The following is a 25,500-nucleotide window of genomic DNA, read 5'->3' as shown; positions in this document are numbered from 1 at the left end:
TGGTTTTCTTTCTTGGTGGTGTGCCTGTCATGAGAGAATATTTACTTGAGTAAACTTGACAGGAAACTCTGTTGCCATGTACTCCTTACTACACCACATCACACCCCCCTGAGTAAACATGACATGCTCCTGACACGGACAATACATATGTACATCTTTTGTGTGTAGTTCAGAATAGGGAAATCTTGCTGGTTTTATCTGTTGGTGGTGTGCCTCTCATAAGAGAATTTTTTCTTTTTGCCATAAAAGGGTAACATGTCTTGGAACATTAATACTGTAAGGGTTTAATAGATACGATTTTGGCAAAACTCAATTTCACTTTCACTATACGACAAATATACAGAGCATGTTACTTACATGAAAATGAATGCAGCATTACATCACATAATGGTACGGGTGAGGACAATAATTTTGCTTACATACAAATAGACAAAAATAATATGTGAATGTTCAATGTTTACAGATATTTAAGCTTGAACCAATGCAACAGAACTACCTTTGAGACATTGTTGAGACTATTATCCTGTCCTGGTTGATCCATGTTTCAGTCAATAATATGTTCAGTATGTAATATTTGCAATAATTTCACTCAACAAGCAACTTTCAAAATAAAATGTTATGTTTTCAGTGATTCCTGACCAAAGTACCATAGTATATTACTCTTATAATAAAATATTTACATCACCATCATCATATATACCTTTTAAAATTAAAAACAGTAGCCTATTGATAGTAATATACATCTTTAAAATACCTTGTTTCCTGTTAACCTTATGAGAACTACCTGCCTATTGGTCAATAAGAAGTTTTCATTATCAATTGGACCAATCAGCAACATTGTTAGAATAATTTCACCATGCAAAAAAAAAATTGGGGTGAATTATTTGCAAAGCTCCATTCTGATTGGTGATTTAAGTGAAGATATCACGTAATTGACCAATCAGAGGCAATGTTAGATCAACAGGTAGTGCTCAGGGGGTTAACATCATGGTCTTGGCTAGGATTTGATAAGTGCCTATCATTTTCACCAAAATTTGACCCACTAAATATAAACCAGACCTTTTCCCCTTCTGGGGGTCAATCAGTTCAAATAGATATTGCTATAGCCTTGATTTATTAGGCTGGTCTTGTTTGGAGTTCATAGAACTTATTCAAGCATTATACGCTGGCGAAGTGATGTAATAATCAGATTAACTACCATAGCAATAGGTGAAAACAATTTTTGAATATACCGTGCTGCATGGTACATTCACATAGTACCTCTGCATTGAACCATATCATGCTGATCACTCGCACCTGTAAGAAGACCAGTATTGTATTCAATCTATGATTGCAGACATACACAGGGGATGATTGCAACCTGCTTGTAGTGCAGCGCGATATATTCACCTATTGCTATGGAAGTTATCGGTAGACTGCTGAAGAACCTTGCTGAAAACTGCAGTCACACCATTCATCCAAAAACAGTGTGATAAACCCCAATGTAATAACAATCAGCTTTCTTTGTCCAAAATTATAAATTAATTGTATATTAATATTTTCACCACATGCAACTTTGTCACTTGCTTGAAACAGTAATAAGTAAAATCATAATCAATATAATTATATTATTTCAGATGTAGGTAAAACTTCATTATTTGAAAAAAATAGTCAATTAAAATTATATAGTTTGTAGAAGTGCCTCTTGAACTTAGTGATTAAGTGCTACAATGTTTAGCATTTCATAAAATTCCCCATACTACTGTATAAATGGTTATTTTTTGCATTTTCTCAGAAAGGGTACCTCTGTTGTTCGTATTTCTGCGAAATTCATGTTTTACCAATGTAATTATTTGATCAAATTTCATATTCGTGCATTGTTAAATTTGTGACCTGGCATGCCCGCTATTCGCAAAAGTTGCAAAAATAAAATGCTTGCAAAAATTACCACTTATGCAGTATTTTAAAGGTTAACAGTAAAAAGATACTTCTTAACACCATCTTTGACCAAAATTCAATATGATAAAACAAACTTCATAGGTTTTTAGCTATTAAAAGCAAACGACAAAACAACAATTCCAAGAAACTTCAGGGGCATTGTTTTTCAGGCCAATTTGTTTAAGCTCTTGTGAAGGCCACCGCAGCGCCAATCTGATGAGAGAGCAAGAGATTTTCAAAATAATATTTATCAATGTCTATGTGTCATCCGTTGCAATAAACGTGAATGAAAAATAACCAATCACACATCATGTGGACCTATCATATATTTATGTTTGGGTGATCAACATGATTTAAATTGATATGAAATGAGCTTTATGGGAAGTCTCTGTGGAGCTGAGATCGGTATTAAAATAATTCCCCAAATCATCTGCTGACAGATTGAAACTGACGGATAAGCTTAAAATTAAGTGATGTTTGAAAAACAATTTAGCGGTAAATATTGGTTAGGTTGCAATAAATGTTTAGACGTGACATGATCTGATCCAATCAGGCCGAGGTCGGCAATAATGAAATTGAAATAGGGCCTATAGGCTTAGGAATTTCAACATTAGTAAGCAGTGGCGTAATTAGGGGGCGGGGGCAACGTGCCCCAGGCGCCACCCTTAGGGGCCGCCAAATTGACCAGCATCGATTCGGCACCCCTCCAAGCGATGAAAGTCAAAATTTTCACATTTCAGCGCAAAATCAATTGAAAGAACATTTTAAGACCGATATTCAACTTCTAGTAACCAAAATTAATTAGAGGTATAGGCCTTATTTGTCCAATTGCTCCTTGCGCAATTGTTTTAAGAATTGGGGGGGGGGGGCGTTATGTATCCTTAGCCCTGGGCGCCACAACCCCTAGCTACGCCACTACCCGGGTCCAAGATATTCTCGAATGGGGGAGGGGTAGGGACGCCAATTTTGTTTCTTGCCCCCAACCCTAGTTACGCCACTGTTAGTAAGCTTAAGTACTGAGCAAGTTAGTGATGGTAATAACTCAATTTCCAAAATTTCTGACTTTGGTCCGAGTGGATCAGATTGTGTTTGAAATATAACCTAACCTACATCGCATGCATGAATGGACCACATTTATGGTGCAATCAATCAGAATCACTCATTTCAATTAATTGCCTGCGTAAAAGACTACATTATGCTGAAAATGTGTTCAAATTGGACTATAACGCTTTTCCAAATTATGACAATTTTCACGGGCTGAAAATCAGAAATACACACCAAAAAGTATGCACCATTTGCTGCCGTATCTTAAAATCAATTTGATCAACATACGATTCAATTTTGCTTGATCGCACACATTTATTCATAGTACACATGACCCTGGTTTTTCAATATTTTTCCTATACAATAGGTAATCGATCATAACATGTCAATTTCATAAAAAGGCTAATGTTTTAACAAACAAGTCACTGAAAGGACTGCACTTTGAGTTACATGTCAGAGAAATCTCACTTTGTTTGTCTTTGTATTAAATATGGTATAGATGAATTTCTGTAACATTTTAATTTCACATTTTTGCGATATAAATTTCAGATTTAAATACACACTTTTTGTGATAATTTCAGATTTTAAATTGGGAAGTTGACAAAAATATATTTTGCCCATAGGTTTTTTAATGTGTAGCTTTTTGAAACCGTGAGTAAATGAAACCGCAAATAAATGAAACGGCAAACTGTTCAGAACAGTTAAAATGGTGAAAATTAAACACATCCTGCTGTACCATAATTGAGCATACAGTTGACTCCCACTTATTTGCTGTTGAAAAATAAAAGTACACAACGGTGAAAATATGCATAAATCTGTGTATCACGCTCCCTAGCTTTATATGCATGGTTTTCTCCTACCATACCCGGGTACCATACCAACTGTATCAGAATGATTGTTATCCATCAGTTTTCTTCCGATTATAAACACTGCCTCTTCAATATGCAACTTGTCACTTCAAACAGATTCAAACAAATTCACCAAAGTTGTGTTCTTTTAATTGCTAGAAACAGATAGGCAGCATTCAATTTGAAACCTGTTGGATACAGATTGGAAGAGTTTTAACCTCATCACTACACAACTACGTTCACCTCGAATGGTTTTACTACATTAACTAGCATCTTGACCAGATGGTGGTACTGTAATAACCTTTCTACAGTTGTATAGTTATGAAGTTTTTCTAACCAGTTTATCATCACTACCACTCATTTCCACTTCTATAGGTTGTTCAAAACGTTATATGTTAAGAAAAACATTTTCTGAACTTTCCAAATAAGGAACCTTTATAACACTATAAAACCATTGACTCATGAAAACCAGACAGACTCATCAAAACCAGACAGAAGTGTTGCCGGTGCTAAAAACATCTAGAAACACCAGTACCAGAGTGAACAAGATTCCTGATAGGAATTGAAATATTTCTGAGTGAGTAGTATCATTTCAATTGGATCTGAAAAAGAACCTTTATCAATCAAACTATAAAACCATTTTCAGGTAAACCATTTTCAGGTACATTTTCCTGCAAATTACACCTACCAATGGCCAGTGTGGCAGGCAACTTAATGAAATCCAGAAATTCATTGTTCCTTCCCAGCTTGCCAAATGAATTTTTAATTTTGTTTTATCTATGATCCTTTTAAAATTTGATAACTTGTTAACGCGGCTGTGTACTCTAGCCATTGTTTCTTTCTCAAAATTGAGTTTTTATGATATGTTTGTACCTTGTTATGTTTTTTATAAATACAAGGAATGAAAATCCAGATTTGTAAACTCCAACTGCAATATTTTAAGGATTTTATTTCACTATTCCACTCGTGTTTGAAATTGAAAAGGAAAGAAAATCTTTGTTGTACCAGCAAGGTACACGCGCAACAACTCATCGCGTATGCGTATCGCGCAATTTGTTAAGACAAATACGCTGACGACACGCTGACGCTTATCTGCAAGCGTGGCGCATCTTATGGAAACACCACGGAAGCACTGATTTCACAAAAACCTAGTGGTCAAATGGCTCCGTTTTAGCTGATAAAATGTGGGTTTTTTCAAGTTCTTTCCCCGATTTAAATATCAAGTTATGAATGGATTTCGCTCAAACTTCTCAAGGGGCTGTGGATTTTCCCGATGTTCACGTAATATAAGTTACAAAAACGAAAACTGTCGATTCTCCTGTGAGATTCGATGAAAGTGCAAAATGTGACCACTTTAAACTTCAACGGCCATTATTTCAATGTTCATTTTCTCGGTAAAATGCGATTTAGGTACACGATAACTCAATAAATACAGCATCTATAGGTAAGCAAATATGATCATCGTAAAAAGCATGATCGACTCAAGAAACGGTTTTCTCATTTTTTATATTTTGGTCTATTTCCGATTTTGGGCATCATTTTGTGCAAATAGGCGCTTTTGAATTTTAAAAAGTTCATTTTGATGCCTTATATGGTCAATATCTCAAAAAATAAGGCCAATATCAAAAAAATAAAAAAACGTTTTTGGAATGGAGCCTCAAGATTGAGCTAAAAACAAAATAAAAATTTGGAAAGAGTGTTTTTTGTTATGATGTACCTAACAAATATTGCCAAAAACTCACTTTTTGTGATTTTCTTCAAAATTGTTGTTTTTACCCCAAATCTGTATTTATATTAAGATTTATTGATGTCTTGCCTTCATAAAATGTATACTTTTATATGTTTTATGCGAATAATTACAAAGTTATTGCACTTTTACTACATGCATGTCTGAGAGTACACAGCCACCTTAAATGGAGTAGTTTTACAGTAATAAATGTTAAGACTACCTGGTAATAAGCTTTGGCTACTATCTTTCACACAAATATTTCAACATGTGCCGCATTCATATTGTGAATACAACTATACATAGGTATTCTTTCTTCAAAGATATTTCCGATAACAATGATATCAAAAACTGAATACACACAAAACACATATATATATAATAATAATATATCTTTGTACAATTTGGTCTCTCTGTCTCAGTAGGATCATAATGTAGTGGCTCTTGAGAATGTTCAGCTTTTGTTTCATACCCAAATACCTTTTTAAATAATGGTCCTGCCATAAGTAAATTAGGTACAATGTACAACAGCTGAAGTAGGTAGCTTAGTGTGTTTTAGTTTTTGGTTGTAATATGTGCAGCTTTTTAAATGGCTTCATTTGTGACTCTGACAATGTCAGTCACTTGTGGAACAAATTTAGTTGCTGCACAATCCATAAACATAATATGGGCAATACCAAGCGCATCATTCCACAACGCAAAGTTTGCATATGCAAATTAGGAAATAAGGTGGTTTGGAAAAGCATCTCCAACCGTAATCATCACTTACCAAAAATAGTTTCCATTATGCTATTCACCTACTATTCAGCTACAAGTTTGGCTGCTGCATTAAAAAGAATTCACTGATGTGCAAACTTCACGTTGTGGAATGATGCACTTGGAATTGCCCATATACCCATCATATTAAAAAACACACAAGTAACAGTTTTAAGGATTCTTTTTAGTTGATGTGATAATTCATTGTAATGTTTTCTAACATATTATTATAACTTAGTTAAGCCTTTGTTAAATTCAGAATAGCCATTATTATACTAAAATTTACAGATTTAAAAGTTTGCTTCAACATTTTTGGTCCTATTATTTTCTGAATTTTCAAAATTTGAAATATCACTTTTCTGCACATTGTCATATCCATGATGTGTTGCAACCATATTACATTAATAATTTGAGTGCCTGAAAACAAATTCTTGTCTGATGATCACTCCTTCTAGCCAATTTCATCATGTTCTACAATGCCACCTAATACCCATATCATACCAAGCAATGGCAAGGAGCTCAGCTTTTTTTGTGACATAACTTCCATCGCTTATTGGAAATTGATTACTGATATCTGATCGATAAGTCACTAGCATATCCTTGTGTCAAATCGCAAGCAGTTGACATCAAGCCAACTTTGACACTACATCGCTAGCCACGACTAAACGTTGGTAGCGATTGTGCAAACACTACCAGCGTTTGATCTCTAGTATAAAATCACATGCTGCCAGTGCTAGTATGATATGGGCTTGATAGCCACTCCTACCATGTGTTATGTATGGTAGTGATGATAGTGGTAATGGTGGTGGTGCTCATGATGGTGGTGATGGTCATGTCTATGCAATGTTGGCGATGTAAAACCTGTCTATCGTGACTCTGCGTCACCTCGTGTTCAAATAACATAAACGGTTGCAACGTGGTGGGTCGCTTTGATTTGCTACCGTTATTATGATGCCGCCTGCGTTGTTCCTTTCTATGCATGACTACTGCACCACCGATGTCACCGATACCATCTTCCGGTGTCTGCGGTGTTGTGATAGGAACTACAGGTTGCTGGTTTTCAAGTTTAGCTTTTGATGCTTCCAACAATTGCATGTGATAGTTTGGGGTGGTACCCTTTGGTTTCTCATCAATTTTTGTTGTTTTATCAAACTGATCTAAAGGTAGATCAATCTCATAGACTTTGGATCTCCTATGACGTGGAGAACCATGACCGTTTCTATGGTGCTTACTTCTAGTTCTTTCATGTTTTGCTTTAACAACTTGAGCAGGGGTAAGTACATCTGGTGGCTGCTCTTCATCATTATTACATGTATTCTCTATACCAGCGAGTTCTTGGTAGTAAGTCCGTCTCTCACGATTTTCATCACTTTTTTTTTCGCGATTTTCGTCGCTTTTTCTCCTCAGGTTGTCATGGTTAGCAAGGTTCTCTGTGGTGAGTTCGTTGACAATAACAGTACATGGGGTTTCTGGGGTGGAGGCTTCTTTGGATGTGCTGTTGCTGTTGCTGTTACTATTACTATTTTGTTGCTTGGATGCTGTAGCTGGTTCTACAGCAGCTGGTGGTGCTACTGGTATCGCTGGTGTTGCTGCTGCTGGTGTTGCTGCTGCTGGTGTTGCTGCTGCTGGTGTTGCTACTGGTGTTGCTGCTGCTGGTGTTTCAGCATTCTTGTTACGTGAACTGTGGTGTTTTCTGAAAAGAGAATGAAAGTGAAAAAACATGATTGTTATAAATGTTGTCATAAGTTTTTGAGTTTAGAGTTATACATGTAGAGTTTAATATATCATTTACACTACATGTAAATCATATTATACCTAATAAATTCAAATCGTATTTGATTCAAATCCAATAGTTTCCTAGACTACTTCAGTGTACTCCACATTAGTACTCCTCCATCACCCAGCCACTTGATTTTTCCTGTTTCTGCTATGGGACCCGACTTGATAGATAAGTACCATACTGCCCTCATATCTGTGTCTTGCTTATTCCATTTCCAGCCACACATATCATCTAGCATTCACAGGTATTATAGTATCTGAAGAAATTGGTTCTTTAAGTTTATGTCATCAAGGTGGGATTGCAAAGGCATAACCGCTTACTCATTCTGGAGAGAAGGCCGAAGGCCTGGTCATTGAGAAATTGATATCACATGAAAATATTTAAGTCTGATGCCCATGTCATCACAGGTTATAAACCTAAGAGATAGGAAGATAATAATTACAGTCCAAGCTCTATTTGCCAGACCTCTTCTATATGGATCTCTCTGTTAACCGGTTATGAGATCTTTATAGGAACACTTGTTCATTCTCTGAAGTATTTAGAAGGATATCTCCGGCCAATGCTTGGTCCAATCATAACCGGATAAAAGAGGATGGCTTGTACTTTTCATGAAGTGAATAGGACACCTTGGTTTTAATATGATAATATCATGATATAAGATCATAAAGATGTTCAGTTTGGAAATTTCAAATGCTTTATCAAAACTTTCCTTTGGTAGATATGCAATTTAACCACAAATTTTTTATGCTTGAAAGGAAAGGAAAGAAGGAAGGAACAAAAGAAGAAAGAGAATGAAGGGAAAAATTGTTTTCTCTGTCCTGGTTTTGGAGTGTGGAGGACAAGAGCGGGGACAGCAAGTCATGAGTGTGAACATTGCCAATTTCTTGTGCATGTAGTCTCTGATGATTGTGCAATCGGATCATGTGGGATGCACAGGCTTGTAGTCGCTTTGTCCTGTATGGTTTTGTATGGTCTAGTAGCGTTAGGGTTAAAATGGCATGCAATTGGTAGGATAAGGGTTAACTTATATTAATGGGTGAAAGGTTATGTGGCTAATTCACCATTTCTAGTTAATGACCAGCAATCATATGTGACAGCATTGACAATTTGTATTGCAAAAACCCATTAGCCATGGGACACCACTGCAGGCATTCTCATACCCATCAAACTACCACCCTCATTTGTGAACAGTGTTGCCAATTAAGAGCACAACTTGTGGGGAAAATGCACACCAAGTAATTGCGGTGACTACCATGCAGGCATGTGATTTTTCCGCGGATTCGCGGAAATTCGCGGATTTGAGACCAAAATCCGACCCCCCTGAGATCAATGTAAATCCGTTGAGACATTTGGGGGGGTAGGGCCCCCCTCTAAGCTCCTGAACATTGGCAAAGAGCATCTCTCTCTTTTTTAACGAACTTCTTGTTTCGGCCGTGTGCGTAAGGCAAATACCTGCTGAAAAAAACACACAAAAATTCGCCCAATGTGTTTTTCCTGCGAACATGAATGGAAAAACTGCCGATTATTCATGAATTACTATTTTAAAAGTCGCCCAAAGAAACGCTATTGTAATTTTACTAACGATTTTTATGATTGGTCCATTTTGACGTCACTTGCCGATATAAACCAATCACTGATAAGCTTGCATTCTATCAACATTGTTCGGCCATCTTTCGGCCAAATCAAAATGAAAACGCTTCAGAAAAATGACGCGAACATCGGCGTAGTTGATAAAGATCTGAAAAACAAGTTCCGCTGGAGCTGGCTGGATCACGAAGTGAAAGTAATACATGTTAAAGATGGTCACGAATTGAGCTGTACGGTGGAGGAAAATGGTATCAAAAAAATTGCTGTCGCCGGTAAAGCTTATTGCTCACTGTGTGGGGACATGATATTTTATGGATCCAAGGGAAGAATTGCTTTAACAGACCATCTAGAAACCCTCTGTAATAAGTAATAAGTGAGGTTAAGTATTTGATTTTCACTCACATTGTACTAAAAAGTGGTATTTTTTCATTCAAATTAAACATTTTGTCTTCATTTATGTGTCTTTTTTCCTGTAAAATTGCTCTCCTGAGAGGGCCTCAATAGGGTTTTTACAGTATAGAAGCCCTCTGGACCCCCGGCCGTGAGGGGCGAGAGCTTCACTCGCTACGCTCGTTCCGCTTCGCAAGTTTCCTCCATTCTGGGAATTCCCTAATCACATGCCTGACCATGACTACTTGATTCCATAAGTAAAGGTATCCACCTGAATGCCCAATGTACAAATGAGCCTCAGCCCTACATAAGAGGCCCTTATTAAAACTATGCAATGAAATGTCTTTGTGAAATATTTCTAGGGAAAAACACCTGTGCATCAGCAAAATATTGACAAGGTTATTGTTAAAACATAGGACAACATTATTGAAATCAGGTATTTTGTATGGTACCAGTGGCATAGCCAGGGCTTTCCTGGGTGGGCGACTTGCCCATCCTGAGCAAGAAAATGTAGACAAACTTGAAACAGGACAGACAGAAATGTATACAAATGAGTTAGTTAGCATATTTTGCACCAAAAACCTACTAAAATTTGAAGATTGCTAATTGCCACCCTCCACCAAATTACATCACTATACACCTTACCAGAAATTGCACTCGCATTCGGACAGACGTATGGAATGGCGGTTGGACGCACAACCAGGAAACATAATACCTCCAATGGAGGCATAAAAAAGCGAAAATTACGGGAAGAGAAGAGTAAGAAGAAATAAGGAAGAAGTTTTCTTTAGGAAAATTACAAGATCCTGGTCACTCAGAACAATAGGCTAGCTACGCCCATGTTTGGTACAATTCAATGGTAGAAGTACAATTAACACAAGAGATTTTAGTCAGGAAAGTCCACTGTAAATCTTTCTGGCTTTATTCAATAACTCCGTAGACATTATACAGAACCCAGAAATACAAAACCTATATACAGCCAACCTAATACAGGAAATCTAAAAGAAAATGATAGAAAAATGTGCAAAGGCAAAATTTGACTTTAAAATGGAAGAGCACAATTGATAATGGAAATTTATTTTGGGCAATAAAAAATGGGCTCAAAGTCACTACACCTAGCAACACTGCATTTGAGTGTCATCCCCATACACCTTGGTATTTATTATACAGGGTGGCTAATTGAAAATCTGCTCATTAACTGTAAGAATACCTGACCCATTAAATAGATGATGATTTTAACACTAAAGTGAAAATGACTCATTCCCATGATAAAAAGCCAGCCGGCCGGCCACTAGATATCGTGGAATAATTATTTTAAAAAGAGTGATTGTCATCCAAGGTCTAGAATGGGAAAAGGTATTTTAATTTTACAGCTTTTCTTTTTGAAATATGCCTGATTAAAACAGTTTTGATACAACCAAAAGGAATTATTTTTTTCCTCCAAAAATGTTCTAATTTTGTAGGTTATGTACATTTATCATTGAGAATGGCATCAAATCTCATTTCATTGCACCCAAATCACAGCATACAGCCTATATGAGAGAGCACTCTATGATTTAGAAATTGACAAATTTTGTTAATTGAAAATATAAATACTAAGAATATGAAGGACAACAAAACAAATGTATTCTGCATTAGATTTTAAATCTTTGTGAGTTTGAGACATACATTTTAGCCTTCTAGCATATTAGACTGATCCAAGACCCTCAACATATATTATTTCCCCCTCCCTTATTGCATATTAGACTGATCCAAGACCCTCAACATATATCATTTCCCCCTCCCTTATAGCATATTAGACTGATCCAAGACCCTCAGCATATATCATTTCCCCCTCCCTTCTAGCATATTAGACTGATCCAAGACCCTCAACATATCATTTCCCCTCCCTTATAGCATATTAGACTGATCCAAGACCCTCAACATATCATTTCCCCCTCCCTTATAGCATATTAGACTGATCCAAGACCCTCAACATATCATTTCCCCCTTCACTTCCCTCCCTTTGCAATCACAAAGATCCACTGTTTTTATTTACTTATTCAATAATATAAGCCAGGAACCTGGTTTGTCTTCGCATAACAGCCCCAAGGAAAGCACACTACTTGATCCGACTCATATACAATCACGTCTGGAGCTGCTCTATTGTGTCTTGTATACAAAAGATCTCTTCATATTAATTATTATTCACACCAAGGGCAAAACAGATGATGTACACTATTGTTGATAATATTTATCAAATTAAGAGGTGATAGTCTTGATTGATGATTAAGACACAAGTGATTTGCATATCAAAGACGATGACAAAATAGTGACTAAAAATAGCAAATGATGTGATGAGTAACTAATTGAGAAATAGCATTGTTTCAATTTCATTAAATTGTATGTTTTGCATTGAATGGAAGAACTCTTCATTTTATTTGGATCATAAACTTTTTGTGGTTGTGGTTTTTTTGAAGGGGTTTGACCCAATTGACAGCCTCATACTCCATTTTTCTTCATCAAAGCTGAAATTTTGGTATCAGAAAAAAGCTTGTATTTTTCTCATTACCCCGATACGTTTCGTTTAGATGGTGTGAACAAAAACCTGGTGAATTGTGGTAACCACACCAGAAGTGTAATGCGTCTACTGTCAAAACTACTGGAGCAATACAAGTAACGATTTGGAAACATGTTTTTATAGTAGACCTCAATGTAAGATAGAAAACAGAATATGAAAAGATTAAGACCACGCCCTTTAAATAATATATGTATACATTTCATAAATCTCATCAGCTTTTCCAGTAGACTCCATGTACGTTTGTATGCAAACAGTTTGAATTTTCATGTGGGACATGGATATTGGTATATTTGATTTCTATATACAACTATTTTAAAATCAGGTCTTCCAGGGAGACCAGTACATTTGTATTGATGGAATTTCCTGAATAAATAACGAATAAATAAATATTTAATTTTTTATTGATATTATTTCATTTTATTTTATTTGAGCACTTACATGCACCTTTTTTTTATTGTACAAATAAAATGTCAATTTCTTTGAGTACATACAAACATGTGAACATTTCAACCTAACAACTGCCTCAATTATTCTTGAAATTTTTTAAAAGTTAATTTCGAGGGTTGACAAACAGAAGGCCTTAACTCAAAAAGTACCTTTTTGAGAAAAATGAGTAAAATAATATTTTGCATTGAGATGTGACCAAGTATTTATTGTGCTATAGGTGCAATAGGAAGTTGAATTGAGTTAAGGCTTTATGATTTTACGAATCTGTGGGTATTACAGATTATTAGTACCAAAATCTCAAAATGGCCAAAAGTGAGTTAAGGCCTTCTGTTTGTCAACCCTCGATTTAAACTATATTCGTTACTACTTGACAAATCAAATTACACATTTCTATTGATTACAAATTAATCCAGAAGAAAGAAAGTACAAAGTATAACAGGATTACCGTGAATTCATCACATATTGCAACAAATCCAATTACTTTGAGTTAATTTACTGTACAAGTGGTATTTTTTCTGTATATAATTGTTTGTGCGTTGCAAATTTATTTTGAAATACTTTGCCTGTTTTTAAATTTGAGATTTTGATTTTCGTACATTGAGCCATGCATAAATGGCTATATTTGTGTGTTTTTATTTATATGGTAGCTGTGTTGAACGAGAATAGCATGAAAATAAATGTTCCGTTTAAATGTCTAGTTTTACACTTTTGATAACAATAGCTATGTGACCTTGTCATCTCTTGATCTTGTAGAGAGCATACGTGATTGCGATGATAATGCATGTTTAAGGAGAGCGCCAGCGACACAAGCCCATTGTCATGTCAGTTCCCATATATGTTGTGAGATCAGAAAGCTTGCAGAACGCATGCCACCTGAGTGTTGTATGTATATACCCAGAGAGAATGGCAATTTAGTTGAGTCACTAACACTGCCAGTTTAATGCAAGGAAATGTCTGCAAATTCAATATTGCATTTGCAGTTCTGTGCCTTGTGGTTCTTGAGTAAAAGGCAAAGAAGTATTAAAATCCTGGTGGGTTCTTGATTTTGGATTGGGTGGGGAGTTGTCAACAAAACTAACAAATTTTAAGACAGAACTTGTCAAACTCTTGGCCAATCAACTCATTGTCCACAATAGGTCCAGTCACTCTAACAATTAACAATGCTTAATCAGAGTAAAGCATCCAGATCTAGTTGTGGCTGACCCTGCCTGAAGCTGAACCAAATTTGACAAAAAGAGATAAAAAAATATTGTTCTAGACTTGCCTTTTGTAAAAATTTATGCTAAATTTGCCAAAATTTTGGAGAAACTGTTTAAAATATACCCCTTATTTTACACCAGTTGTCTGAAATTTGTGACCCAGGACCATAGCTACCCAAATCTGCCTGCTGCACATCCCCATACCTCCTTTTCCACTAAAAACCCCAGGACCAATTTAGTGCTTTTACTCTATTTGGATTCCTTTGAAAGAGATCCATATCAGTGATCTATCTCATATTAATTTATGAATAATTATATAGAAAGATTTCAAACAAATCCAAGACCTCACAAGCCCTAATGATCCCCTTAAATCCATCACCAGAGAGCATTAGTTTTCAGTGCATCACCACCTGTGTCCTTATAACACACGTTTCTGCTCTCGTTGTGAATGCACAATCATGCCAAAAATGCTCATGTTGCGTGCGTTGCCTGTGATATGTGCTGTCTTTGCACCTGAAGATCACCGTGTTATTTTTATCTCCCCTATTATTGCCATTGATTTTGACTGGGACTTATTGATCGGGAGAGGACGGACAGTGAGATCGATGTCGGCTAGCTTCTTATTTCTGTCTTGTATTTGAGGTACTTTGGATGTCTCGGAGTGGTGCAAGAGTAATATGGATTATCATTATACAAGGAATCTTTCCAAATACGGAAACAAAGCTGCTTCTCAGGTGAAAACTGGATTTTAAAAAAGGGTGAGAGCAACAAAGGTGCTATGATTTTAAGTTTCAAAGTCCAAGTTTACAAGATTTTTAAAAATTCATGAATTCCTGTATTTTGTTGCTATTTTCAGCTCACATAAAGTTACTTTTATGCAATGAATCAATCTGAAAAGGATTTTTGTGGCACAAAGGAATAAAATTACCTCTCCACACCTATCAGTTTGAAGATAACTATTTCATTTTTTTGCCGTCTTACAATTTCTGTTTCTTTGATCAGGGCTTACAGCAACACCTTCGTTGCAGTAGTAATAATATACATTGCATGGAGTATTTCAATTTTATCTCCTAATGGGATATTTTATTTGAAGTCTAAACTCCCCCTGTGGAAGATTTTAGAAATACCTTCCACAGATGATATTTCTCATTTTCTTCTATGATTTTCACTTGATAAACTACTGGCAACATACCTGATTTCCAGAACACAGGTTTTGAACTTGCAAGGAATTTTTTTCTGCAAAATACCCATGGGTTTCATAGAAGAAAGGGGGTACACGAACAGGGATACGCTCCCATTTCAGGTGCACTTTTAGGATTTTGGTGTATAACTTAAGATCACAATTTTCATGAGACTGTTATAGAGATGGGGTGTTTATTTTTTAGTCTTCTTTTAGCAAATTGTTTTTGTTCATTGATTTTTAGCAAAATAATCGGAAATGGGCATATTTTGATGTTTTCAGATTCCCAGCCGCACATACCCAACCCAAATTATAAGACTTGCCCAATTAGCAGATGCTGCTATTTTTTTAATACTATCCTCTCCCCATCTTTTATTAACCTTTATTCAGTGAAGTAAATCACCTGTTTTCATAATACCTGATAGCATCAGTGTTATTGTTTATCAATGAGGATCAATGTTATAATAACATGAAATGAATGAGCAGTCAGATGAATTTGACAGGCACAAACTAACATTAATCTGTAACCGGATCTTTTAATAATAATCAAAGGCTCCCAAATCATCCATGCATTCTATACTCAACATGGCGTGCATTTCATAATAACTCAATCATCTTACAATTACTTACCGTAAGAAAATAGCATTAAAGGGATAGACAGTCATTTTGCTAGCGAAATAGATTCAAATTTTGACACCTTTGAATGAAAACCTAGCCTTAAGTTAAGGCTTTTCAAACCAAAAGTTTCACAAGTTCAATTCAAGGAAAAAGGTGAGCAATATCAATAAAATAATAAAATACGATTTCCTGTGTGTGATGGCAGTCTGAGATGGCAGCCCTATACTAAATGCTTGCTGTAATAAATGGCACCCGTTATCTTAGCTCTAGTTTAGAGCCATGCCAAAGTCCTAACCCCGGGGGGGGGGGGATTCTCAGTACAAATGACCATACGGGGACGTGCCGCAAATATGGGTAGCATTTTCAGCCTTTTGGTATATCAATTTTTCCTTAATCTAGCCTAAATTTTCCCAAAATTTTGAGAAAATTTGTAAAAATGAAGACAATTTGGGTTAAATATGGCCGAAAATTTTGACTTTTGGTATATCAAATTATCAATGGGTCCAAATTTCTTGAAAAATTGGTATATTTATGGGTCCACTTTCAAATTCTCAGCGGCACGTTTCTACCAAAACCAAACTTGAGTACCCCCCCCGGGTCCATAACCAGTCAAGTATCAATTGCCAGTAGTCAAGGAGTGACCAGCCTAGGTTTTGCGCTTCGTACTGACGTCCTCAATGCTCATACTGCATGCAAGTCAGATTTCGCGATCAGAGGTAACTGGGCCAGTTCAAACATTATCTATTTGTGCTTTTGTTTTCTTAAAATGAAGAAACAGTTTTGAATCAAATTCAGGGACAACTTACGTATTCTTCCAGTTGAAAGACCATAGAATGAGGACCACATGTCCCATACTAAAATACTAAATGATGACATCAAAAACTATTTTCAAAATTATTGACTTATGTCTGGTTTTGTGGGAGCGAGTCAAATGTGGTAGGCCTACATGCCCCTCCTAAAATTTCCAAAAAAAGAGGGGAAAGGAAAGAAGGGAAAGAGGACAGGAAGAGAAGAAAGATGAACTCCCATGCTCCTTCAAATCCTAGATCTGCTCCTGTTAGCAGTTCAGCTCAATTATTCAAATCACAATAATTATATTGGTTATTTTCTATTTTGATTTTAATTTGAACACACTACTACTGCCTTTAACATGATTAAGTAGAGCAAGTCTACAGTGTACACTTCAAATTTCATCTTGCACTACAGCTCCCAACAATTCATAACAGCAATTGCATACAACAAGGGACACTCTATATATTTACCTTTTCTTCCGCCTATCGCATTTCATTTTCGCTTGTTTAATCCTTCATTTATATGTGTCGAAAAGGCACTGGACCCTAGGCTTTGTTATTCCAATGCTGTGAATTGGGCGCTCTGTGAATAGTCTGTGTTTTGATATTACACTGCTGTTAATATGTAAGCTTACTCAAGCATTGGGGTGTAGAACCAATGACCGAATAATAAGTCTCCCTTTTGGCCCTAATGACCATCGCACTGCAGAAGGATGTATTACTACCAGACTTTAACAATAAATAAAAATGTACATTGAAACAAATCTTATAGCAAAATAGACAAAGTGTCCAAAAACAGTAGCATATACAGCCCTTTTTAAACGGGCGCGCAACCAACGACCATGATTGGGGGCACGGATCTGATTGGGGGGGGCACAAGCTGTTTTTCTGCAATTTTCTTATGGGATTTTTTAAATTTCAAATCGATTGCCCCCCGCCCCGTGCCCACGCTACGCTTGTGATTTAAAACTTACAGAATTGGTGTTTTGGTCATGTATTACAGTACTATCTTTAAAAGGTTTTAGTTGAAATAAGTTTTAATATTCAGCAATATACAGCCTTTTAGCCCAGCCAGTCTTGTTAACTGCCAAGTTATAATTTTCCCTCCCATGTACTTTCTATACAGATGATTATTTCCTCAGTGGTATCAAATAACACTTAGTCTTTTCACAAGCAAATAACCGTCTAGCAATTTGTATGCCTCGAATTGGGGATGAAAAGAAAAATTTAACATGCGTGTAGTTGTAAAAATAACCAGAGTTGAATGGATCAGGACTTTCTTTGTATCCAAGTCATTACCGATTTCTAGTTTTGATTGTAATGGCTGACCCTCGCTGATTTTACTAAAACAACAACCTACAAGTTTTTTGTGTTTAGTACGGCTTACTGGGCCACCACAAATAGGTCAAACATGGCTGCTTGAATGGGCTATTCCATTTGGTATCTGCTATACCACCGCTGTGGAAGATTTCAGAAAGGTTTTTCACAGAGGGAGTATGGTTTTCAAATAGAATTGATTAGGGTTCATTATTTTAAAACCCATAGTCCCCCTGTATTATGGCTTTACCGACATCTTCCACAAATGGAGTGAGTATTTCAAATGGAAGTTACCCAATTGTCTATTCCATTTGAAGACCATACTCCCTCTGTGAAAGCCTTTAGCTAGATTTTCCACAGGGGGAATGTGGATTTCAATTGGAATAGCCTGATTCAGGAGTTGCTAACTAGATGCATGTTCAGCTTTTCACAAACAATAACATCAATTTTGGCAGAATAACAGTGGCTGGCGACCATGTTGTTTTCATGTTTTTCAGGTTACCACATGTAGTTTTGTGTGCTGTCTAGGATTAGTTGAAATGCTATAGGGCCCAACATTAAAGCTACTTTCCTTTATCAATTGAAAAAAGGAGGGAAAATCAAACCAGAAATCCTTTATTGCAAATCTTCTCTGCCTAGAAACACATATTATATAGAAACCAGTGCTATTCTTTGGTTCACCTTAATTTGGGTAGTGACATACGTGCGTATTTTGCTAGTCGCAGTTTTGAATCATACTCGTAAAATTAATTGCGCAGAGCGTACACGCAAAGCGTACAAGGGCAGTATGTTGGCAAGCTTGCGGCGCAACTACAAAAAAGTACTGACGACACGACTGAACTTGAAGCAAACTAATGTATAGAGACAAAATTTGCACCACTTTAAATTAAAGGGACTTTCGAAGATCCGTTGAGGGCCAAAAAAATCTGCAACATTTTCTGAAGTCACTTAATAAATCAGGGATGATAAACCCTTGAACCTTTTTCTTTTCAAAAATATTGGCAACATATGAAACCTGAGAGTTTACATCCATCTTTGAGATTGAGTTCACTGTTGGATTTACACTGAAATTCCTTATTAAAAGTGCCAAAAACTGACATGTGCGGAGTGTAGGTTATGACTGATGGAATTATGAATTTCCCTTTAATTTGGCATACTAGTATATTGAATTCTTGCATGAAAATAAACTACTGTAAAATATCACTGCCTTATAGCTTTGTAGCAGGGTGTGTTAATTGTCTTGGCTTATGTAGCCTTTTTGTGCCAATTAGCGAGGTTTTACCCTACTTTTTGGTGTTGTTGTTTTGCCGATACTCGAGTGCTGTAACTAACCACATATTATGTTTAAAGTGACATTAACTGATTCACCAGGCCAGAATACTCTAGGATGCCCGAATAATACTTACATGCACAGTATAGATGTATAAAGCGTTTTAATAAGGTGGATTGATCTATGCATTTCCTTGAAATTTAGGAAATGCTTTGAGCAAGCTTTAAGTGATAAATTAATTGGAGGTAATATAAACTGATAAATATGCAAATATTTTTGGCAAATAAGGACATCTAGATTAAGAAACTTATTTATCGCACTATACAATGTTAATCCAGTTCTAATATAAGGCCCTTGTCAAGATCTCAAAACAATGCTCATGAGCCAGGACAAAGTTCTTCATCTCCAATACACTTGCAAAATCACAGAAATGATGTCTGATTGCACTGCATACAAAATCTTATACCCCAAAACGTGAGGTCAACTCTTAAACCATGACTGTTTAATGGATGATTGTGAACTATACCACAAGACATGATTCTATATGTATTTTGGTTCACAGTGTCTGTCTATATCAGCTAGCATCCTCTGCAAATTCAATTATTATCTTGACCAACATTGGCATCAAAAGTCAATGACTCTCCTACCCACATCAAAGCGCATTAATTTTTGATCGGTACCCGCGAGACGCATCAGCCTACTCGTAATTTCCCTGGACATTTTGCGTTGACTAACGAATGGCCAAAGAACATTCATGATATATAGCCCTTACGTGGTCATTAATTCCTCTTGTCTTGTATGACTGTGATAATTTATTAATATACCATTACACATATTTTATGAATGTTGTGTGCTATGCTGTTTATTGGTCTAGGAGGAATTTGCAGCAAGCGGAGGATGACCATCTATTTAAAATGGCTTTCATATAGAATTAAGTCATGGAAGTGGATTGCCAAAGTTTGATTAAATGTGTCTGTGCTTGTCTCATTATCCTTGGGTCATTGCAAAAGACATTTATCTCCCTTAAGAGGTGGCATTTCATTGCTTGAACCTTTTCCCCGTAAAGTTGGTGCCATTTTCCTGCAAGTAAATATGGTCATTTAGTTACAAGATAACAGGAATTTAATCAAGAGATTTTTACTTCAAAGAATATTGTCTTGAAACAATTGAAAATCAATTTTAGTAAGGGTATAAAATAGTCCATATTATTAAATAATGTTGCAGATAGCATGAGTCCATCGTTCATCAAAAACCAACAAGGCTAATATTTCGGGCAATGGATGAAGTAATAACATGAAATGACTAGCATTTATAAACCAATCAACAAAGAAATTAATGAAATTTGGTGTACTCTTTTTCCAAAAAATGTTTCAATTTGAAGAATACACTTTATAAATCAAAATCACAGACAACAAAGATAGATTCCTTTAAGTAATGCAGCTTTAAAGCTAGGTCAATGAACGCTATCTCCACGTAGACACGGCAATATCAAACTAGCAATATGTGATTCAGCTGACAGCTAAAAATAGGTAAATATTCCTCATTTACATTGCATATTTTATTTGTAAATACAATACAAAGTAACAATTGATAGGTGCAGATAGATAGCTAAGTTGAGCGTCCGGGGCCGTGTTAAAAGGAAAAGCGGTTACATGATTTCCCGGAAGATACTACTAGTGTTTCTTCACAGGATCCGTGATTTGAATGGAATTTAGCCCCAATGCATGCTTATTTTACCATTTTATACATAGAAATATGCACCTGTGCAAGTTTTAAAATATCAACATATATTGTTTGATGCTATTATTTACCAGCTTCTACATAGAAAAATACACCTATAGATGCTCTACTAAAATAGCAACACATATTGCTTCCCTGCTTATTTTACCAGCTAATACATAGAAATATAAACCTGCAAATTTACAAAATATCGACATTATATTGTTTTCCTGGTTCTTGTTTCCCTATGTATATTCTAGAGACAAAATAGATGGCAATCAATTGAGACCATATGTATGTTGTGGTCATCTGATCTATATGTTTGTGTTATGTATACGCATAAATAAGATTCAATAACTTTCCTTCTTGAATGAACAACACTACTGCCTGGCCCAGCAGTGCAACTTTGTCCGAAGTTTTTCAATCAAGCATCATCCACATATATCACAGATGTTTTTGGCTATTGAGGTTACTAAATTTTTGCCTACAGTATAGAAGGCCGATAATATAATATTATATAAAGAAATCAAAGACATACCTTTTATATCAATTTTAGATTTAGCCTAAAGTACATTAAAAATGGCTCAAAAACCATACCATGCTCTTTTTAAGCCAAGTCTGTTTTTACTATGAACCAGCTAACCATTGTTTATACTTATATCTTTGTGTAGATTATTCATCCAGTAGTTCAAAATATTATTTTGTAAATTAAATCAAATACTGGAACTACATTTGCAACTCACTTTACTACGTTGCGTCCGAAAACTTCAGACTTCATCAGGCATCTGATTGATGATGATGTGACGTGAGAATGGAGGAGCCCACCATTAACAAGAAAGGGGGACTCCATTTCCATAATTATGCATGATTGCATTTTGATTCCCTTGAAGTGATCATTCTTGTCCTTCCCTTATTTTTTATAAGCCCACCCCAATTTTTGGAGTGAAATTGTTCATCTAGGAGAGAGTGGGCTTATAGGCCTATCCTAGTGGTTATGCAGTACAAACCCCAAAATACATGCTATTCCCAATATTGGTCCACTTTTTATGTAAATCTTAAAATCCATGCTTCCACTTGCCCTTAATATTGGGCTCAATGTTGTGCACTTATTTTGATTGACAATCCCTTTGTCTTTCCCAATTTTGAGCCAAAAGTTGTGCACTTTTCAATCCTCTTTCCTAACTTTAATGTAACATTGCAAGCTTGATGTCAATATCCCTTTCCTTTTCAATGTTGTATACCTTTAGTTTATTGTTCTCAAAATCCCCCTTCCCTATTTTCCCTCACTTATATCCAATCTCTAGTACTGCAACACATTAATGCACCCTCCCATCCAAAATCAGAAATAAGTACCCCAATTTATAGGATGCCTGAGAGTGTTTTTAAGCCACCTGATCCACAGGCATTATGAGCACACAGCCATTACTATTGAACAACAACTCAATAATGGACCAGGGTTGCTCAAACTTTTCAACATGAATTGTGAAGCAAATGACTGAAAAGTAGCCCAATTTTTGTCTTAACCGTTGGTTTCTATGGGACAGTTACTAGTAACTACCGAAAGTTGTGAAACCAATGTCATAAAGTCACTCAATTTTTGCTTAACCATTGGTTTCTATGGACCAATCAACTACTTTTTAGTACCAAAAGTTGTGGAACTAATGTTGAAAAGTGTACCTTGCTTTTTCTTTTTTCCTGTTGAAAAGTCACCCAATTTTGTTTTTATTCATTGGATTTTATGGATCAGGAAACTGTCAAAAGTTGCGAGGAATATATATCATCAAAAGTCTCCCAATTGGGCTACTGAATCATGGGCTTGGTAACCCTTTAATGGACCACTTTGAAATCAAGGTTGCTACAACTCTTCAGGCCTCTTGCAGGGTGAGCACTTCTTAAAGACAGCGACAGGCAGTGCTCAAACAACAAATAACATCTAGAAAAGCATCCAAAATCCTAAAATTTGGGCACTTTTACTAAATTTAACAAAAGATTTTGACTGAAAATTTTTGATCAAAATTTGGAACATTTTCAAAATGTTTGCAAAAATAATATCAAATTTTGCCAAATTTTCAAGCTTTCGGTGATATTTTAGAGTCATTTTAGCCTTCAGAAAAAAAAAAAAAAAAAAAAAACCTGACCGATCCTATTTTAAAAGTCCATCCGCCCATAAAACAGGATTTTTGTTGTTGCCTAAACATGATAAAACACTGGAAAAGAACAATTCAGCTCTGCATAGACTTTTAAAAATGACTGAATTAAAGCTGTGAAATGATGCTTGCAAAAGTAGCACACTTTTTTGTTGAATTTTCTTTGCCATGGCAGACCATTTGAAAATCCCCCAATTGTGCCAGTATCACTCCTTGTGGCAATACTGTATGGAATCCATACGCCTGCTGCTGCATGCTACGTCACTTTATATGCCGATAACAATATTAGATATCTATGTAAACTAATACTACTTTCAAATGATCTTCTATTGCATTTAGCATTACTCCATTCTCTCAAGTCCCTTTCATCATCATTTATTTCTTTGCAATGCAATCAATTCACTTATCTTTGTAATTCGAACCAAATTTCCGATATCAAGACGTGGCAAGATTTTATTTCTCTGATACCTACATTTACCCCAGCAATAAGACGACTGTCCATAAAAACAAAAAATATATGAGTCTGAGTCCCACTGGTTGAAAACTTACACCAGTACAAAATGTATGGTGTGTAAAATTCCACAGTAGAATTATTAAATTTGCATTAAACAATTGGAGCACAATTTTTATTTCTTATACTATACTTCAGATGTGATTTAAAATGTATGATTTCCATCAAATTTTTTTTTTTTTATTCTTTACTCAAAATGCTGAAATAATATTAGTATAGTAATAACTGTCAGGAAAGATTTCTGTCAATTTTAACTAAGCAGAAATAACAAGGTTAAGTGAAAGAAATCTCACTTGCCATTTTGGCCATTTAACATATGGGGGACTTGATGTCTATAAAACATTGTGTCAAAATTGCTCTGTAGACCTGACACCTAACAAATTTGGCTGATTCCATTTAGGTGTATAATTGTACATTTTTATTAAGTCCTTTGAATTAATATTATTTGTATTATATTTCATTAAATTTCTGCCATTTCTATAACAATGTCATAACAAATATAGGCAATTAATTACGTTAATAATCTCACAAATATCTAGGTTTCTTTATAACAACATACATGTTGAGCACATCAGTCATTTTAAACAGCATCTTAATGGAGGACAGACTTAAGTATTGGGCTATTCCATTTAAAATCCACACTACCCCTGTGGAAGATTTTGGAAATGTCTTTCAGTGGGAGTATGTTTTTCAAATGTAATTGGTCATGGTTAATCATTTTACAACCCATACTCCCTCTGTATTATAACTTTACTTATATCTTTCAAAACTGGAGTGAGTATTTCAAATGAAAGTTACCCAATTGTCTATTCTATTCAAAACTCATACTCCCTCTGTGGAAGACGTTAGCGTAATCTTCCACAGGGGTAGTGTGGATTTTAAATGGAAGAGCCCATTATGTATTTGAAGATGAAGCCAACAGACATCCAATCCAAGTTGTAAAATGACGATCACATACAAAACAAGGAATATTAATATGCATGTCTTTACTTTGTAAGCTTACACCAGTCTAAGTGTGCAAGTCTGGTGCTCAAAAACATACTTCATAGAAACTGTTTCATAGTCGTCTAGTTTTACAAGTGCTGTTCAAACAAAAAACTTGTGTGTAAAAGATCAGGTTAGATTGGGTTTTTGTCAATCCAATTTGAATTTCAATCCATATAACATATTATATGAGAATAATGTTTCTGAATGCTCGTCTTGAAGAAACCAGTTTACCCATGCCAAGAATGGTCGCGCCCATTAAAATGACTTTTAAGGTCATGAACTAGGAGGTCAATCGGGTCATTGTCATGCGGTCATCGATCGGCGTGTTTGGCAACGGGTGGCGGCCCATTCGCATGGCAGATTCCTCCTAGTTTTTTCGTTAGCCAATGAGAGGAAGCCTTTTTTGGAGAGATTGGCTTTGTCTTCTTTTCAAATATCACAACGCATTCAGCTCTCATCCGACTAGGATCGGAAATTTAATTTGCAATTGGCAAATAAATGCCTGATCCTAGCGGAGGGCTGATGTGTGGCAAAATGTGATATTTTTCCCGTCTCTCCTTTCTTGGTCTTTGGGTAATAACCCTGACAGATATATTTGAACAATTTTGTAATATACAGCACAAAACCGTAATTTTGAGTGTGGCGAAGTCAAATAATACAATCTAAGATACAGATCTAGGTCAGGAAACCTCTGAGGCACTTGGGT

General features: G+C 35.8%; 1 protein-coding gene across 1 annotated transcript in view; it reads right to left on the bottom strand.

Moving 5' to 3' along the window:
- Positions 1 to 6,838: 6,838 nt before the first annotated feature.
- Positions 6,839 to 25,500, bottom strand: part of LOC140136451 (uncharacterized) — a 138,446-nt gene continuing 119,784 nt past the window's right edge. Inside the window, exons 8-9 of the mRNA XM_072158174.1 lie at positions 20,203 to 20,232; positions 6,839 to 7,984 (exon numbers count right to left, since the gene is read on the bottom strand). Coding sequence (XP_072014275.1) covers positions 7,054 to 7,984; positions 20,203 to 20,232 — 961 coding nt within the window. The 3' untranslated portion in view covers positions 6,839 to 7,053. The remainder of the gene's footprint in view (positions 7,985 to 20,202; positions 20,233 to 25,500) is intronic.

This window comes from Amphiura filiformis, chromosome 16 (genome assembly GCF_039555335.1).
Source record: "Amphiura filiformis chromosome 16, Afil_fr2py, whole genome shotgun sequence".
Taxonomy (NCBI): domain Eukaryota; kingdom Metazoa; phylum Echinodermata; class Ophiuroidea; order Amphilepidida; family Amphiuridae; genus Amphiura; species Amphiura filiformis.
This window is presented reverse-complemented; position numbering and strand designations above follow the sequence as displayed.